A 19556-nucleotide genomic window follows, 5' to 3' on the forward strand; every position below is an offset into this window, starting at 1 on the left:
CTGCCATCGCAGGAGACACAGGAGATGCGGGTTCGATCCTTGAGTTGGAAAGATCCCCACTCCAGTATTCTGGCCTGGAGAATTCCATGGATTATTCCATGGAGTCTCAAAGAGTCGGACATAACTGAGCGACTTTCACTTTCTCTTTTCACCTGGAGCAGGAAATGGCAACCTGCTCCAGTATTCTTAGCTGGAAGATTCCATGGACAGAGAAGCCTGGTGGGCTACAGTTCATGGGAGTGCAGAGTCGGACATGACTGAGCAACTGAGCATACACACGCAAGTCAGTCATGATGTTTGTAAGACTTAGATCATTTTTTTTCCCCTATATGTGTTTTATGCCTTCCTACCACCACCTTTCAGAGCATCTTTCCCACTTGGAATATACTCTTTCTAACCCTCCTTCAAGTCCTAATTGTCTTTCAGCTCAAACCTCACCTACTCTGTAAAAACATTTTTTGATTGCTCCAAACAGAAGGCAGTTAAACTGGCATTGCCTTTTCTAGGTCTCTTTTATTGTTCTATGTAGTTGTCACCTAAGATTTTTCTTGTAATTCATTTTTCAAGCCTTTCTCCCCAGTTAGATTGCCCTTACTCCCCAAGGGCAGGCACTTCTACTTCTTTTGTATCTTTGCAGCCTCTCTTGCTCCTACCATAATGTCTTAAACATACTACTGCTGCTGCTGCTGCTGCTGCTAAGTCGCTTCAGTCGTGTCCGACTCTGTGTGACCCCACAGACGGCAGCCCACAAGGCTCCCCTATCCCTGTGATTCTCCAGGCAAGAACACTGGAGTGGATTGCCATTTCCTTCTCCAATGCACGAAAGGGAAAAGTGAAAGTGAAGTCACTCAGTCATGTCTGACTCTTTGTGACCCCATGGACTGCAGCCTACCAGGCTCCTCTGTCCATGGGATTTTCCAGGCAAGAGTACTGGAGTGGGGTGCCATCGCCTTCTCCTTGTACATACTAGATGCTCAATAAACAACTTATTCTTTCCTTTAGAATTTCCCAAAAGTGCAATACAAGTAAGTTCAGCAGATCTGGGTGTTCAAGAAGTTCCGAAAGTCCATTAATCAACAGGCTATCATATAACTATCATTGTGTAAGACATCAAGAAGAGTGCACTTTCTAGAGGATTTACAAATCTCATGGAGGTAATGTTTATGGCTAAGAACCAGTAAGAGTATAAAATAATTGTGTGCTTGTGTATGAAATGGAATTGGGTGATGGATGTGAAATGAACTTTCTCATGACAGGAAACATGTTTCATGTTCCCTCAGCACCCAGCATAGGGACTGAGTAGACCCTGGGAAGGCATTTGTTCAGTGAACATGTTGGTGTCTTTTCAATTTGAAGTCTTTGGTAGGTGCTTCATGTCCCTCCTGAAAACCAGTAGACATTGCCCATCAAGGACTCTGGATCCAGGGCCCATTGGGATATGGAAATAGCTTTTGCTGCTCTCCGTTTAAGGGTTGGATCCCTCTCCTCATCTGCATGTGGGAAGGCCAGGTCTCCCAAATGGCTACCTTATAGCTCCATGTATTCTGCATGGAGTCTCTGAAATCCTGGAATCTCCCCATTCCTAGGGTACTGGAATCTTGGACATAAGTCCTCTAAGTGGACATAGGTAGTTTTGTACTATGCTCTTACCAGCTCCACCTCCCGGGGATTGGCTCTTTTCCTTTTATTCCCAATGACCCTGTGTTCTGTATGATGCTAACAATATTTAAACATTACATTTCTTCTTCCATTCTGCTACCCTAGAATGGGACACTCTCATCTCCAGTCTGGATAGGATTTCCCACTCTCGTCTGGACTGATTCAGCTGTGGGCCTGTCCTTGGTGCACCACTGTCATTTTACCCATCTTTCCTTGGCTCCCAGGCCCCTCTGCTCTTATCAGGACAGCATGGTACGTTATGTTATGGAGGCCTGGCTGGGGCCAAAGAGCGAGAGTCTGAGATGGGTTCAGTCACTTCAGCTTTCTGCCTCCCATCTTGATTGAAGACATATGTGGATGTAAGATCATGTATGTGCATTATAATTATCATTACTTACGATTATCATTACGCATATATTTTTTCTGACTATAAAACATGCTTACTTTTGAGAAGGCAAAGGCAGAAAGCATAAAGAGCGAAATAGAAAAAACTCTCTGTATCAGTTCCCTATTGCTGCTGTAACAAACTGCTGCACACTTAGCAACTTAAAGGGTCAAAAATGAGAAGTCTCACTGAGCTGAAGTCATGGTGTCAGGGGGGCTTCTTCCCTCAGGAGGACCTAGAGGAGTATTTGTTTTCTTGCCTTTTCTGGCTTTTACAGGCCACCTGCATTCCTTGGCTCATGGTCACTTCCTCCATTTTCAAAGCCAGCAAAACCCTTGTGGTTACACTGTCCCCTGCATAATCCTAGATAATCTTCCTATCTCAAGATTATTAAGTTAATTACTAATACATGTGCATGTTACCACGTGTGGTAATCTTCACCACTTTCAGGGACTAGGACATGAGCATCTTTGCCAGGTCATTACTTTGCCTATCATACCCTCAATTCTTTGATCCAGAAATAATGACTTGTAACATCTCGGCGTATCTCTTTAGGTTCTTCTTGTTCTGCATATATTAATATATGTTTTTTCTTTTAATAAAATTGTTCCATATTACATCTATTGTCTATTTTTTTTTAATTTATTTATTTTCGGCTGTACCGGGTCTCTGTTGCTGCAGGGGCTTTTCTCTGGTTGGAGCAAGCGGGGGCTGCTCTTCAATGCGCTGCACAGGCTTCTTACTGCAGTGGCTTCTTCTGTTGTGGAGCACAGGCTCAAGGGCACCGAGCTTCAGTAGTTGCGGCATGTGGGCTCAGTAGCTGCAGTTCCTGGGCTCTAAAGCACAGGCTCAATAGCTGTGTCACATGGGCTTAGTTGCTCTAAGGCATGTGGAATCTTCCTAGACCAGGGATCGAACTTGTATCTCCTGCATTGGTGGGTGGATTCTTTACCACTGAGCCACCAGGTAAACCCCTATTTTTCTTTTTTTTTTTTTTTAATTTTATGTTGTCTGTGCCAGGTCTTTAGTTGCTGCATGTGGGATCTTTTGTTGCAGCATATGGGATCTAGCTCCCTGACCAGTGATCAAACCTGGTAGTCCTGGGTGTTCACTGGAAGGACTGACATTGAAGCTGATTGGAAGGACTGATGTTTGGCCACCTGATGTGGAGAGCTGACTCATTCGAAAAGACCCTGATGCTGGGAAAGATTGAAGGCAGGAGGAGAAGGGGATGAGAGAGGATGAGACGGCTGGATGGCATCACCAACTCAATGGGCATGAGTCTGGGTGAACTCTGGGAGTTGGTGATGGACAGGGAGGCCTGGCATGCTGTGGTTCACAGGGTCACAAAGACCTGGACACAACTGAGCAACTGAACTGAACTGAACTGAACCCTACATTGGGAGTGCAGAGTCTTAGCCACTGGACCACCTGGGAAGTCACACATATATTCTTATATAATCTGTATTTTACCATTCCACTGTTTATAAACAGTTTCCTGTAAATATTTTTCAAAACTTTGAGTTTTACTGTCTTCCTAGCACTTGATTCTTTTCATCTATCATAATTTGTTTAACAAATACTCTATTATTAGAATTTAATCTATTCAAAGTTTTTTACTTCCCTTAACAATGTGATTACATCAATATATATTAATGTAAGTTTTTAAAAATTTTCTTATGATGTTTCTAAAAAGTGGATTCTTACTATTATTACTAGAGTTTTAATACAAAGGCACTATGAAAATACTATTGAAATAAATAATTTTTGAACTCAGAAGTCAAGCTAATCAACTCATTTTATAGCTGATAAAACTGAAGATGATAGAAAATGATAAGCTCAATAATAATTTAGAAATTATTATTATGCAGTAATTTAGACAGGGAGTTAGATTTGACTATTTGAAATTTTAGTATGATGAAGAGCATTACAAATAAACTTAAAGCACAAATGACAAGGTTCATTATGCAATTACAGATGTGGTAGGTGAAGAAGATAACAGAATTAGTTGGGAGACTGGTTACATTGAGGCAATAAACAAATTGACTGAGGAAATAAGTAAATATATTGAAGATAAAAGACTCAGGTTTCTTACTGTTGGAGAAGATATTTGTAAGTACGGAAAAACAGAAGTCTAGAATAATCTTGAAGTGTCAGATTACAATGAGAGATATTGGCAGGAATCCATGGTTTTAAAACATATATCCGGACAGATACAGAAATGGTCATGGATGCATGTATGTATATGTGTGTATGTATATTTGCTTGTGTGTGTGTGTATTGTGTATGTATAATACATAGATGTCTTAGCTCTGTCCACTGAGAGCAGCCAGGAGCAATGATGCTCCAGTAGCAATGATAGCACTAACATCTCAGACCTTAATTTAATACCATCCTCCTCTAAGGTGACTCAGAGCTGTTGGGCTGATTCTAAGTCTGGGTCAGAAAAAATGTAAAATGAACCTGGAACATCTCATTGTGTAAGAAAGTAAGACAACACTCAAAGAACGATGAGGACACATCAAAAGAACCACTCTAAAGCCTCTCCTACTAGACAAATCTGGGACAACTGGGGCATCAAAACAATGAAAGTGTCAAAATACAACTGACTGAAGAGACTAGAAATTTACAAGCTCAAACTGGTATAAAAATTAATACATACATGCTTACATACATAAATAAAAGATGGAAAAGGAAAAATTCTTTGCAGAAAATTTCCAACTAATCTATATAAAAAGAATGATTGAAACAGAAAATTACCACTGTGATCATGGTGGGTGGCCCAGGAGAAAGTTGGCAATGGATACTAAGTTTTGTCTGGCAATTTGGTGAGGAATAAGATATTCCTTGGAATACCTTTTCACAAAATATTACTAATCAATTACAAAGAAAAAATGGTGATTTTATGGTGGAGAAACACGACTGGCAAAAAGCCACAAGTGACAACCTGGAGAAGGTATTTGTAACATGTATAAAAGTCAAAGAATAACAGTTTCTTATGTGCTGTGTGCTGTGTGCTGTGCTTAGTCGCTCAGCCATGTCCTACTCTTTGCAACCCCATGGACTGTAGCCTGCCGGGCTCCTCTGTCCGTGGGGATTCTGCAGGCAAGAATATTGAAGTGGGTTGCCATGTCCTTCTCCAGGGGATCTTCTCAACCCAGGGATTGAACCCAAGTTCCCCACTATAGGCAGATTCTTTACCATCTGAGCCATTCTCATATACAATTTGGAAGGAATTTCTCATATACGAAGAATTTCAACAAATCAGCATTTGTATTATAGTTTAATGATAAGGCAATTAAGACAAGATATATAAATAGCCAATAGACATAGTAAAGGTGTTCATCCTCACTAATAATGAAAGAAATACTGAAGACAACAAGAAAGAAAACAAGTCCCTCTGTTAGACTGGCAAAAAATGACAGGTTGCTAATATGCCAATCTCTTCACTAGCACCAAAAAGCAGCTGAGCTAGAAGAGAAAATAAAATGTTTTCCAAACTGATGTCACTTGCAAAATGGCAAAAGTAGATACCAGTGATTTTTCAAATAATCTATTATATACAGAGAGTTAGCATACATTCCTTGCCAGTGTAGAAACTCCTTTCTGTGTGCTCACTGAGAGCTTCTTCCAGTATTCTATTGAAAATTGTTATGCAAATGGCTGTACACTAAAGTATTAACAGGAAGAGACAAGGTGAAGTATTAGTATGATAAGGTCAGACCATCTTGGATAAATATTTATTTATCCCACCCATCAATTAATTTTTGAGCTCTTCTCTAAAAGTCTTACCACCACCATCCAACATCTGCTAGAACGCCTCTATTTTTCATTCATTCAACAAATAATTTACTGAACACCTGCTTTGTGCCAGGTCAGAGATAGGCTGAGAACTAAGCAGCAAGCAAAAAGAGATAAAATATATCTAACAGCTTTAATCAGATAATCATGTAAATAACTGGAAATTGTAACAAAAGCACGTGGTATAAAGGAGAGATACACGATGATATGCGAATCTACAACAGGGGAATTTGACTTTGTCAGGAAGTTTGGGGGAGGCTTCCCTGAGAAAGCTGGCTTGAGTTGAACTATGATGGATGAGAAGGTTACCTAGAAGAGGCAAGAGCATTTCAGGCAGAGGGGTGGCATGTGTAAAGAAAAGCTCTGTGGCAGGAGGCAGTAGGATGAGTAAGGGGTTGGAAAAGAGAAATAGAGGGGAAGCTGGTGTGAGCAAAGGATGTTAAGGCACATGGGGCCAGCCCTGTGAAGGGTGGGACCTTTGTCCCTGAAGCTGGGAAGGGCGGTAAGTCCTGGAACAGCACTAGCTCTGTGTTTGAGGACGATACCTCTCACTGCCATGGGTGCAATTCTCTCTACATCAAACTTGAATGAATACAAACCATTAGTCAACTGTCCCCACAGTTCCATCGTCCCTACTGCTCCAGGGATCATAGGTTTGATCTTTGTTTCTCATGACAGACATTGGGAGGGGAAATCCTCTCCTGCTTCTCCCCTTGATTCCTTGTCACCCAGCTCTTTTCCAGAGGGTATTGTTCCTGTCCTCCCTCCATCCCGCGCTGATTCCCGCATGCCCTTCCATTTGTCCTTTTCTCTCTCCATGTGTGGGCCTGAGAAAGGAATGCAGAACCAGCAGAGGGTTCAGGAAGGCAAATGGAAAATGATTATTAAACAAACTGAAAACTACTGCTCGAAGCATAAACAAAATGCTTTGAAATTATCATCTGACTGAAATGGAGAATTGTAAAACTGAGAGTAATAAAACAACTGAAGTTTATTTACAACGTTGGCTGGGCAGAGGGTATCAGGAGAGGGAAGGCAGGAGGCCATTCCCTCCTTTAGACCGAGCTGTGGTCACTGACACCGATGCAAGAGGAACTGAACATTTTGCAAGTAGTCTTAGTGAATTTAAACATTATAATTTCTGGGGCAGGGGGAGAAGGGGGCAAAACAAACAGGTTAAAAGTTATCTAGAATTACTGTACATCAAAGGCACACCTGTATAGATGCAGAATATTTCATGGATGAAATATTGAATAAGTAAAAGCATGTTGTAGTAGAATACATAGGATGTTATGATCTATAAAAAATTTTAAAAACAAGAAAAATTAAGCTATATATTAAATCTATAAATCCATTACACCTGCAATCTGCCTTCACTGATCAAGGTCATTTTCGTTGCAGCTATTTAAAGAAAAGTGTGTGTCCTCCAAGTGCACTTAGCCTAAACAGTATGTTTGCCTGAGCTGTTTCTCAGAAACTTGGAGTCAGCTGTGTCTAATTCAGGCTGAGCTGGTTAACACTGGGTAGGACCACCGACCCTCCAGCTGGGCAGCCCGAGTGTCAGTTTGGTGACCTTTTGACATCAGAGGATAAAAATTTACCCTTGGATAATGACAAGTGCTCCATTTTAACACACCCCCTCTGGGTCCACCTGCCAATGCAGGAGACACAAGAGATACGAGTTTGATCCCTGGGTCTGAAAGAGTCCCTGGGGTAGGAGATGGCAACTCACTCCACTATTTTTGCCTGAAAAATTCCAAGGATGGAGGAGCCTGGAGGGCTATAGTCCACGGGCTCACAAAGAGTCAGGCACGGCTGAGCAGTTCCCATGAAGAAGCCTGTTGCTTGGTAGTTACTCCTGTGCAGAATGATTCCCTCACCTTTTCCTCATTTCCAGTCACCTGTCCCCATGCTTCCCAAGCCTAAGACCACTCTGCTCCTTTATCCCATAAATATCTCAAGCCCTTTGAGGCAGGTTTGAGACTTGTTCTCCGTTCTCCTTGCTTGACTGCCTTGTGGATAGACCCTTTCTTTGCCGCAGACATCAGTATTTCAGCATTTTGGCTTGATGCATGTCAGGCAAATGAACCTGGATGAGTAACATTTATGTGCACTAGAAAGCATAAAGATATAGGAAGGAATATAAGTCCCAATTACAAGAGGATGGATACCTCTGGGAGGAGGAAGGGCCATGTGAGGGGGACTGACAAGGAGTACACAGGACTGGAGGTGGTCTTGGTTCATTATATTTGTATTTAGGCTTTCTTATATTTATGCGTATTTTCCAATACATTTTTAAGAAGAAAAAATTGACCACCTAGGTTGCTGATGAACTACTGATAAGGAAAGGGGACAGAAACAAGAACTCTTACCTCTTTGCTAGTGATTGACTCTCTGTTTAAGAACAGATTCTAGAAAGGTTCCCTCCCTGAATGTCATGGAATAGTCTCATGATAAGATACAGACAGAGCATTAATGGACAGCACTCAGACCCCATCAGGATAAGTTGCAGCGATTTAAACTCCAGCTGTACTGAATGAGGAGACCCTGGGGTATTGGCAGAACTAGCCTGAAACTGGACCTATACTGCTTCTAACAAGAAACTGAGTTGTTTCTCAGAGACAAGAGAACAAAACCACAAGTCATACAGCCAAAATCTGCACAGAGGAGAAAATTTTGACCTCAGACAACACCCAAAAGCAAAGTTTCTCCTTCCACAGAACCAAAGGACCAGGACAAGACTGGAGCCTGACTGCCGGAGCCCTTTCTGAAGTGACGGGTCTGCCATCCCAGAAGAGCTGGTGTTAAAGTCTCCTTCACCACACCTCATCATAAATGGCTGAGTCCCAAAGCCCTTCAGTGAAAACCTGCCCCGTGTACCAACGCTTTTACCAACTAAACCCCAGATCAGGGAAGATGCAGACGTGAGCCATACCTCCTGTCTCCTGCCAGCTGACCTCAAAATAAAATCTTTTCTCAAATGCTGTGCCATAGTATTGGCTTCTGTGCCCATTGGGCAATGAACCCTTTGCTTGGTAACACTGGTCCCATCTTTACAGCCATAAAGCACGATCTCACCCACACTAGCATGGACCATATACAATCAGCTCATCAGAAGAGCAGCGAATCTTGGAGGCTCCCTCATGGTCCCTGTTGGATGAGCATGGATGGTATTGGAGTCTTTACATATTTCAGTATTTCACATGGCATCAAGTCAACTCACCTGCTGCTCCATGGTGCTTGGATCAATAAAAGTCACCAGGTCTATGGAAAAGTGACCAATCACGTTTTTCATTTTACAAGCCTTTCCAATTTGAAGGCACAAAGAACTGAGAACTTGGGGATCCACTGAGGTCTGAGGCATGGTGGTCCCGGAGGAGATGAATGGGCCTTCAGCATGAAACTGGTCCCCTGTTGACAGCAGCCTGATTTCTCCATTGGGTTCTATCAGCATGTCCACCGTCACATTGGTAATACTCTCCGAAGGTGGGTATGCTTCAATCACGCCTCCTGGGGGGAAAAGCATGGAGTGGGTAAAAGGACACACTTGTGTGGACTGTGCCTATTAAGAGCAAGAGGAAAAAACCCAGGCTTTGGCAGAGGGACTCAGGCTCAGAGCCTGCATCTGCCATGTCTTGTGAGACTTTGGGCAAGTAGCTTCAATTCTATAAATTTCTTTTCTGTCATTTCTAAAATCAGCATAGTAAGACCTATCTCACCAGACTGTTGTGAACCTTTGTGATCTACAGCATTTAGTCCAGTGCTTGGTGTGTAGTTGGACTCAGTGAGTGGTGGTTTTGATCCTAACTAGCAAGACACTAGGAAGATATCAAGCCTATGCCCATTCATTCTAAATGATGAACCTGAGGTCTATAGCAAATCCCTCAGGGGGAATTAACTGCCCACAGGCCCCAGTTTGTACCTTGAGGACCACTGCACTTCCTGTTCAACTTCACTGCTTTTTCGAGTTCTGACAGATTAGGGCTTTTATCAGACACAAGAGAACACTGACCATTATGTCAGCCAAAGGACTTCTATATATAGCTGGTTCATTTTAAAATATGGAGCCAGAAAATGTTGCCATTCTTGAGAAACAGGTAAGCTTGCTCCATGCTGATAATGGGAGCTTTATAATTTATCTTATTTCACCTTCTGCTCTGAATAGCAAAAATCACAGAGGCAAATTTGTTGTTTAGGTGCTAAACTAAATTGACTCTGCAATCACATGGACTGGAGCCTGCCAGGCTCCTCTGTCCATGGGATTCTCCAGGCAAGAATACTGGAGTGGGGCTGCTATTTCCTACTCCAGGGGATCTTCCCAACCCAGGGGTCAAACCTGCATCCCCTGTATTGGCAGGCAGATTCTTTACCACCTGGGAAGCCTGCCCACAAAGTTTACATGGCCCTATTTTCTGTCTTTGGGCCTAGCCTGTAAATCTTACTGTATATATCCCTTTTATAGAAAAAAAATTGAATATTATTTATGAAGAATTAGATAACATAATTTAAAAGTGTTCCTAGACAAGGCAGCCTCTGGAGCCCAACAGTATTAAGATAAATTTGACATGTATTTTGGGAATTTGCTGGGAGGTGACCTATGCTCACAGGCTTTGAACAGCATATATGGTTAAATCCTGAGATTTAAAAATGTCTCAAATGCAGCTATCTATTACTTTATATAAAAGGCTCTTTCCTTAAATGTCTATAAGTGTGGTTGAAGCTGGTCCTAAAGAAAACTGAGTTTCAGAAGGAAAGCTAATTCATCTTCTTGGTTGGTTTGAGATATGCTTTTCTTTAAATGAGGTTTTCGAGTGTGTGCTGTACCTAAACACTGGTTGCTGGAGATTTAGCAAGGTGAAAGTGACAAAACAATAATAGCAATGCATGAAAACAAGCAAAAAACCTATTGAGTCTCTCTGATGCAGAAAACTTTGTGGCTTTTACTATCACCTACATTTTGAAAGATGATGCTCCAGTGAAAACACTTGTCCTTTATAGTTACAAGGTTATTTTACTTCAAAGCAGCTTATTTGTATTGTCTTCTCAGTATTAGGACCACAGTCTTTTCAGTGTTAATTTTTTTCCTTTTGAAGTAATTAATCCCCCTTTTAAAAAATGTATTGCCTTTGATATAATGCTTTGACAATGTAGAAATCAAATCTATAGCACATTTTGCGACTATAAGCTCACTTCAGAGAGTAGAAATGAAATGAAACAGGCCACAGGGAAGATGGCAGGAGATGGTGGCCTTAGGGACAGGAAATCTGGGTGGGCAGCTTTGCTCAGTCAGTAATCATTTTACGTAGGCTCTGGGCTCAGAGCTGAGAATAGGTTTGAAAACACATGACTCCCCAGAACCAGATTTCAGAGACGTGCTAGAATTGTGGGCTCTAACTGCGTTCCCACTCACCACGCACTTGTTGTGTGATTTTGTCCTAGTCACTTCCTAGCGTTAAGCCTGTTTGTCTATCAAAGTGTCTCAATAAAGCTTGCTCTTCCTCCTATAAATAAGTATTGCACTTACAACACGGCTGAAATAGAGGAAGAAAGGATAGAAATGATGGAGGCTGAGACAAAGCCTAAGCTTGGGGTTGTACAGCTCATGTGAGATAGAAACCCTTTCTAATCTACAAAGCTCACATGAAAATAAATAGGCTAGAGGAAGGTTTGCAGACTGACCTTGGAAGATCTGGAAACTTCCTAACATCCTGTCATGCATGGATCTGAGATCTTCAGGGTCTTCCCCTCATAACTTGAAAAAATCCTTTATTCTTAACCATTTTTTGTTGTGAAAGTGTTAGTTGCTCAGAGAGTGTTAGGTCTCACTCTTTGAGACTCCTATGGACTGTAGCCTGTCAAGTTCCTCTGTCCATGGGATTCTCTAGGCAAGAATACTGGAGTGGGTTGCCATTCCCTTCTCCAGGGGATCTTCTCAACCCAGGGATCGAACTCTGGTCTCCCTCACTGCAGGCAGATATTTTACCGTCTGAGTCACGGAAGTCAAGTCAGGTACACCTGGTGTGCCTACCTACTTTATTTTCTCCCATTTATGCACAGGGTTGACTTAGTTTTACTTTTCTGGTAGTGAGTTTATGTGGAAATTTGTAGAATCACAGAAATTTATATTTGAGAGGACACTAGAGATTGTACAGTATAACTGCCCTCTGCTTCTCCCCGCACCCGTGAAGAATCCTTTCTCAGCATTCTTGTTAGACTGTGGGCCGTCCGATCTAAACATTTCATTAACAGTGTGTTTACTATGCCCTTCCACCCCACTCTGCCTTGCAGTGTTGCAACGCCCAGTAGATCTTTCTTTTTCTATACGCTCTCATACCCTGAGCTAAGAGGTATTCCTTGGTAAATATACCCATTGTCTCTGGTCTGGAGTAGCACAGCGGTAGCCTTTTATTGGCTCTGTTAAGTATTCACAGAGTGATTCGAGGAACTTACTTAATCTTTTGTACCTCAGTTTCCTTCTCTGTGAAGTGAGGGTGATAATGGTACCCACCTCACAGGGCTGTTAGGAGGATTAAAGAAATTAATATAGGTGTGCTTAGAATAGAGCCTAAGGACTTCCCTGGTGGTCTAGTGGTTAAGACTCCATGCTTCCATTGCAGGGGGCATGGGTTTGATCCCTAGTCAGGGAACTAAGAACTCAGTTGCCTCACATGCCTCGAGGAGCTCATGGTAAGCACAGACTGTGCTGATTATGTTGTTTCCACTGTGCTGTTTTCGCCATTGGGTTGTTGCTGCTGCTGCTCGTATCATCGGATATTATTATGATGTGCGTGTATGCATGCTATGTTGCTTCAGTCATGTCCTACTCTGTGCGACTCTATGGACTGTCGCCTGCCAGGCTGCCCTGTCCATGGGATTCTCCAGGCAAGAATACTGGAGTGGGTTGCTGTGCCCTCTTCCAGGGGATCTTCCCAACCCAGGGATCAAACGCATGTCTCTTACATCTCCTGCACTGGAAGAAAGGTTCTTAACCACTAGTGTCACCTGGGAAGCCCTATTATTATGATATTATTAGATATTTATGTTACATGTTATCATTTGACAGTGGTGAATAGAGTGGAAAGATAGCTTCTGTGGTCTGTATCCTAGCCTTCTCTTATCATGCATGTGGTAAGCATATAAGAATATCCGCCTTATACTGTTACCTCCTAAAGAGTGAGGGGCAATGCGTTGTAGCATTCCCACAGGACCTCCACAACTGCTCCGTTCATTCCCTCATCCACTGACCTCCTAACATCATCAGATTATTGGGAAGTCAGGGGGCTTTGCTCCAGGACTATTAGTCAGTTCAGTCACTCAGTCATGTCTGATTCTTTGTGACCCCATGGACTGCAGCACCCCAGGCTCCCCTGTCCATCACCAACTCCTGGAGACTATGTAAACTCATGTCCATCCTATCAGTGATGCCATCCAACCATCTCATCCTCTGTTGACCCCTTCTCTTCCCACCTTCAATCTTTCCCAGCATCAGGGTCTTTCCCAATGAGTCGGTTTTTCACATCAGGTGGCCAAAGTATTGGAGTTTCAGCTTCAGCATCAGTCCTTCTAATGAATATTCAGGACTGATTTCCTTTAGGATGGACTGGTTGGATCTCCTTGCAGTCCAAAGGACTTTCAAGAGTCTTCTCCAACACCACAGTTCAAAAGCATCAATTCTTTGGTGTTCAGCTTTCTTTATAGTCCAACATCCATAAATGACTAGTGGAAAAACCATAGCTTTGTCTAGATGGACCTTTGTTAGTAAAGTAATGTCTCTGCTTTTTAAATATGCTGTCCGGGTTGGTCATAGCTTTTCTTCCAAGGAGGAAGTGTCTTTTCATTTCATGGAAGCAGTCACCATCTGCTCCATGGGGCTCCAAAATCACTTTGGGCTCCAAGACTATACTGGGTTCTTATTTACAAGGTCTAACTTCAGAACCGGAAGTGAGACCATTTCTTCTCTCCTAGAAAATGGAAGGAGAAACTCACATTTCCTGAAGACTTATTTTGAGTCAGGCTCCCTGGTAAAAACTGTCATATATGTATTTCATTGAATCCTGTCAACAACCCTGTAAGTAGGTGAGGAAACTGGGCCTCCGAGGGTTTAAGAACTTTGCTCAAGGTCAAGGATGAGATCCAAACTCAGGTTGTCTGATTCCAAAGCCTACTTCTCAGAAGTCTGTGGTGCCAAAATATGGTCAGAATCTCGAGCTACGCATGGCATGCCTGGCCTGCTCAGTTACTGTTTACTTAAGAGGCTGAGTGCAGGATAAATATGTAGGCAAAATTTCAAAGAAAAATCTGTTTGGAGGAGCACTTTTCTAAACCAATGCAAGAGTTTCTAGGTATTCATACTGGCCCCAGGTTTACCCAAAACTAGAATGCAAGGTTGTGCAGACCAAACCTCAATAGAAGCTTTACAGTCTTATTTACCTTGACTGAGAAATGTTTGCAGGAATTTCCTCCATGTTGGGAACCGTTTCTCATTGACTGGCTGTGCGTGCTGTGCTAAAATGCCCGCCAGCTCCTCGGAGATCTTCACCAAAGCTGGCTCCTGCAGAAACAAATTAAATAGAACCACAAGCAATTTTACTGCAGAAATGAAAACTGCTTGTGGAGTGATTAAAAACCAGGCCTCCAACAGGCAAAAAAAATGTGGTTACTGTTTACCCAGAGTCAGAAAGCCATTTTGAAAATTTTCTCTATTTTTTCCAGCCATTTCAATTTTCATACCTCAAAGTGATTTGGCCCCAAAATATTGCCACTAATCGTGCCTGTTGTCTCAAAGGCAGCCTTCTGCCTGGGAGTCAGGTAAACCCAGTTTCAGACCCACAGCAGCCTGACCAATGGCATGTCCTTGGACACTGTGTCTCCTCACTCTGGGCCTCAGTTTCTCATTGTGTAAAAGGCAGGGTTCACTACCTTCTCCCTCAGTTTCTTCAGACTGGAATTTTTTTTATTAAAAATTTTTTATTGAAGTATAGTTGATTTATGTGTTAATTTCTTCTATGCAGCAAAGTGACTTGGTTTTATATCTTTTTATATTTGTTTCCATTATGATTTATCACAGGATATTGAATATAGTTCCCTGTGCTATATAGTAGGACCCAACGTCCAATGGCACCCCGCTCCAGTACTCTTGCCTGGAAAATCCCACGGGCGGAGGAGCCTGGTGGGCTGCAGTCCATGGGGTTGCTAAGAGTCAGATATGACTGAGCGACTTCACTTTTCACTTTCATGCATTGGAGAAGGAAATGGCAACCCACTCCAGTGTTCTAGCCTGGAGAATCCCAGGGACAGCGGAGCCTGGTGAGCTGCTGTCTATGGGGTCGCACAGAGTCGGACACGACTGAAGCGACTTAGCAGCAGCAGCAGCAACCTCCCTCCCCACCTCACTCAGTCATGTCCAACTCTTTGCGACCTCATGGACTGTAGCCTGCCAAGCTCCTCTGTCCGTGGGGATTCTCTTGGCAAGAATACTGGAGTGTGTTGTTATGCCCTCCTCCAGAGAACCTTCCCAACCCAAGGATCAAACCCAGCTCTCCCACATTGCAGGTGGATTCTTTACCATTTGAGTCACCAGGGAAGCCCATAGACACTAAAAGAGTAACCCATATATATGCTGCTTCCTAGAGACTCACTTCAAAACTAAAGACACACACAGTCTGAAAGTAAGAGAACGGAAAACAGTATTTTACACAAAAGGAAATTTTTTTAAAATCTTATAACGGTAACAGAGCTGACCCTGAGAGAGATCATGGAGTTGGCAGAGTCTTTCTCAGTCACCTTTATCTCTTTAAGCCGAGCCCTTTCCCCCTGGTTGGGGGACCTCCACATAACTGTGGGATCAAAGCCTGAAACCACAGCTGATGCCATAGAGGTGAGATTTCATGAGGTCAGGTTGGAAGAGTGAGGTGGGATTTCAAGAGGCTGGGTCAGGAGAAAGAGGTGCGGAGGGAGGTCAGGTTGGGAGAGTGAGGTGGGGAGCGGTGTGGTTCTCAATCACCTGATGATCCGCAGTAGGTCACAGCCTCATCTGACTAGACGTGAGGTGAGGTTGGCCCCCACCCCAAGGTGAAAACAGTAGGAAACCCTCTAATGAATAAAAAACTGGGGTTTCTGACATAAAGAGACTTGGTTTCTGACATAAAGAGACTTGGTTTGTTTTTTTTGTTTTTTTTTGCAAAGTCTTAGACTAACTAAAATTTTTTAGATAAAAGCCACCTCTTCAGATTTCATTTCTGTCAGAAGAGCAGCTTTAGGCACCAAACATCTGATAGGCAGAATTCATAAAAATGGGGGACATTGACAAGAAGAACTCAGGCTTCTTCTGGGTTGCTGGGGAAATTTCTAATCTGTGAGTGGTCGTCAGTTATTTGGAAGAATCAGAAAGAATCAGCTTTGGTGAGTGGGGTGGGAAGGAATCTTAGAAATAATCTGTATAGCCATTTATTTTCAATTTCTGCACCATTAAAAAGTGATTGTCCTTCCCCCTCCCCTCAGCTTCTTGGAACATCTGGCTCATTCTGGGTCGAGTGCCCTCTGAAAATCTACAATGGAAGACAAATATCTGAGCCTACACTTTGGGCAGGTCCCAGTAACCTGAATAATGTCTGAAATACCTAGAAAATCCTGGTGGGAGACTCTCATCAGTCAGTTTAGTAAGTGCTTGACATGCAAAACCAAAGTGCCACGAGGAAGGGAGAGTGCCGCTGCTCACCCCCATTCAGGATGCCTCCTGCACAGTCCGGGACGTTGAGAAGGTCTGGGGAAGCCAGCTCACACAGTGAGCCTCTGCCTCAGGAGGGAAACTGCTGTCAAAGCCAAGCACTTTGTATCCTGCACAACTGATGTTCTCTCTGCCCTTTACTGTACATTAATAACCTCGTCTCCCCAAGGCCCTGCATTTAAATCATAAGCAAGCACACAGAACATGCAGTTCCAACAACCTGGACCGCCTCTCGTTTCCTTCTTTGAGCATTGTCGTCCAAACCCATCTTTCTTCTTACTTTATAATTGTCTCTGTTAAAACTACTCTCCTCTATCGAAAAAGACCAATTGTCTGTGATTCATGCAGTGCCCCAAAGGTGGGACAATGAAACATGGCTGTGGGTTCCCACTCTGCTTATGAAACTGAGTGTCAAGGAAGGAACCCATGCAGGGCAGACCCTCTACCAGGACAGTGGAGACTTACTTTTTGTCCTTCCCTGATTAAAAGTGTTGAATCATCTACCCAGTGATCTGCTCTCTGCTATCACATCACGTCAGCCCAAGAGAAATAATTCACTTATTCATTCATTCATGCAAGAAATGGCAGGTACTTAGAGGAGTTGAAATCACTGAGACTGTCAGTGGGATAGTGGTTGTTGGGGGACAGGGAGTGGGGAGTTAGTGTTTAATGGGTATGGAGGTTTGGTTTTTTAAGACAAAAAAAGAGTTCTGGAGCTGGGTGGTGGTGATGGTTATACAACATTGTGGATGTAATTAATACCATTGAACTGCAGACTTAAAAATGGTTAAGATGGTAAATTTTATTTTATGGGTATTTTACCACAATAAAAAAATTAAGGAAAAAAATTAGAGAATGTCAGCTCTAACTTAGCTAAGGAAAAAAGTGTTTATGTGTTGTGGTGGGGGGAGACTAGAGATGGAGGTGAGACAATGAAGGAATAGATGAAAGCTTTTCTACCTGTCTCAAAAGTGAAAGTGAAAGTCGCTCAGTGGTGTCCGACTGTTTGTGACCCCATGGGGCTATACAGTCTATGGAATTCTCCAGGACAGGATACTGGAGGGGGTAGCCTTTCCCTTCTCTCGGGGATCTTCCCAACCTGGGGATGTTCCCAACCCAGGGATCCAACCCAGGTCTCCCACATTGCAGGCGGATTCTTTACCAGCTGAGCCACAAGTGAAGCCCAAGAATACTGGAGTGGGTAGCCTATCCCTTCTCCAGGGGATCTTCCTGACCCACGAATAAAACCAGGGTCTCCTGCATTGCAGCTTTACCAACTGAGCTATGAGGGAAGCCTACATCTCAAAACTAGATCCCTATCCACTTGAGTCAAATCTCCTCAGTACCACACACAAAGGCCCTCTGTGACCTGACCTCTGATTCCTAAAGCAGCCTGTCTTCTCTCTGTCTTCTAGCCTTGCCCCAAACTGCCCTCATGCAGTCTCTTTCCTCTGCCTTCCTTCTTCCACTCCCTCCTCTGGGTAACTCCTTCACACCCTCTCTGAGTTAGTTCCGGTCACTCCTCCTCCAGGAAGCCTTCTCTACTATCAAGGGGGGCTGTCCTTTCTTCATGTTCTCCAGCTTATGGGGGCTCCTGAGGGGCGTGGTCAGGCTCCCGGTGCTCAGCACAGGGAATACCCAGTATGTGTGGTTGCAATAAACACGGGGGCCTGGCCCCAAACAGCTGAAGTTATAGGATATGGGAAAATGGGAGTCCTTGCAACAGGCTCCCACCTTGCTGCCCAGGAACCACCTGGTGGGGATGACTGCTTAAGAACCAATTCTTCCTGGGTGGATTTTATGAGATTCCCGGCCTCTGAAGAACAATGGGAAGATAAATGAGGTGACATTTATAAAGTATCACTTCAGATGCAACATGCTATGTGAGGGCCAATAATTAACTCGTAAGGCTGTGGCTTGTGAGAGGCATCTGGACACGGTGTCAGGCTGCCTGCACTGCCTCTGCTTACAAAGCCAGCCATCCCACCTTGATCCACAGCGTCTGTATTGTGTACAGCAAAGGGGTAAATTTCCTAGAGGAAAGTCTGCTGCGGAAATCATGACCCATTGTGAGAAGCACACAGCTGAAGGCCCTGGGAGGGAAACACTTGATAGGGGATGCTAGGGACATGGAGGCAGCTTGGGGCCACAAGGAACTCTCTAAAAGATATTCAGAGGAATAATGGGGTGGGGGTATTAACTGTTCCATTTATTTCTGTATTTTGAAAGCATCTGATAGGAAATAGAAGGATTATACTAAGAATGGCCTTAGCTCCATTGAGGAGATGTCAGATGTAAGTTCTCGGCTTGGAGAGAGTTTCTGTTCTGCTCAAACATAATTATCACAACTTTAAGGGGAGATGCTGATGAGGGAAGATCTGTAGCTACTGGGGTTTATTCTGTTCAGAGTAAACTTAAGTACACACGGATTCCCACAGCCACAGACATATAAAACCATGCTACACAACCCCCAAATTCATGTGAATCCTCAGGATAGTGTTCATAAAATACTTTTTCTTGTTACAGCAGGCTCACATTCATTATCTCCTTTGGTCCTGACACCAACACTCTGAGGTGGGCGAGCACAGGATTATTCCCCGTGCTTTTCAAATGGGGAGCTGAGGCCCCTAGAGTGAAGAGGCTTGTGTAAGGTCACTTGCTGAGTTATCAGATTCTGTTCAGTTCAGTTCAGTTCAGTCGCTCAGTCGTGTCCAACTCTTTTGCAACCCCATGAATCGCAGCACGCCAGGCCTCCCTGTCTATCACCATCTCCCGGAGTTCACTCAGACTCATGTCCATCGAGTCCATGATGCCATCCAGCCATCTCATCCTGGGTCGTCCCCTTCTCCTCCTGCCCCCAATCTCTCCCAGCATCAGAGTCTTTTCCAATGAGTCAACTCTTCGCATGAAGTGTCCAAAGTGCTGGAGCTTCGGCTTTAGCATCATTCCTTCCAAAGAAGTCCCAGGGTTGATCTCCTTCAGAAT

At 43.4% G+C, this 19556-nt stretch overlaps 1 protein-coding gene across 4 annotated transcripts in view; it reads right to left on the minus strand.

Moving 5' to 3' along the window:
- The window catches only part of LOC138073110 (IQ domain-containing protein H-like), a 131559-nt gene that overhangs the window by 51764 nt on the left and 60239 nt on the right, over nucleotides 1–19556 (minus strand). For all 4 annotated transcript variants that reach the window (XM_068964604.1, XM_068964603.1, XM_068964602.1 and 1 more), the window contains 2 exons: nucleotides 14276–14396; nucleotides 9069–9355 (listed from right to left, as the gene is read on the minus strand). In XM_068964604.1, coding sequence (XP_068820705.1) covers nucleotides 9069–9355; nucleotides 14276–14396 — 408 coding nt within the window. The remainder of the gene's footprint in view (nucleotides 1–9068; nucleotides 9356–14275; nucleotides 14397–19556) is intronic.

The sequence above is a fragment of the Capricornis sumatraensis genome, chromosome 2 (genome assembly GCF_032405125.1).
Source record: "Capricornis sumatraensis isolate serow.1 chromosome 2, serow.2, whole genome shotgun sequence".
NCBI classification, from domain to species: Eukaryota; Metazoa; Chordata; class Mammalia; order Artiodactyla; family Bovidae; genus Capricornis; species Capricornis sumatraensis.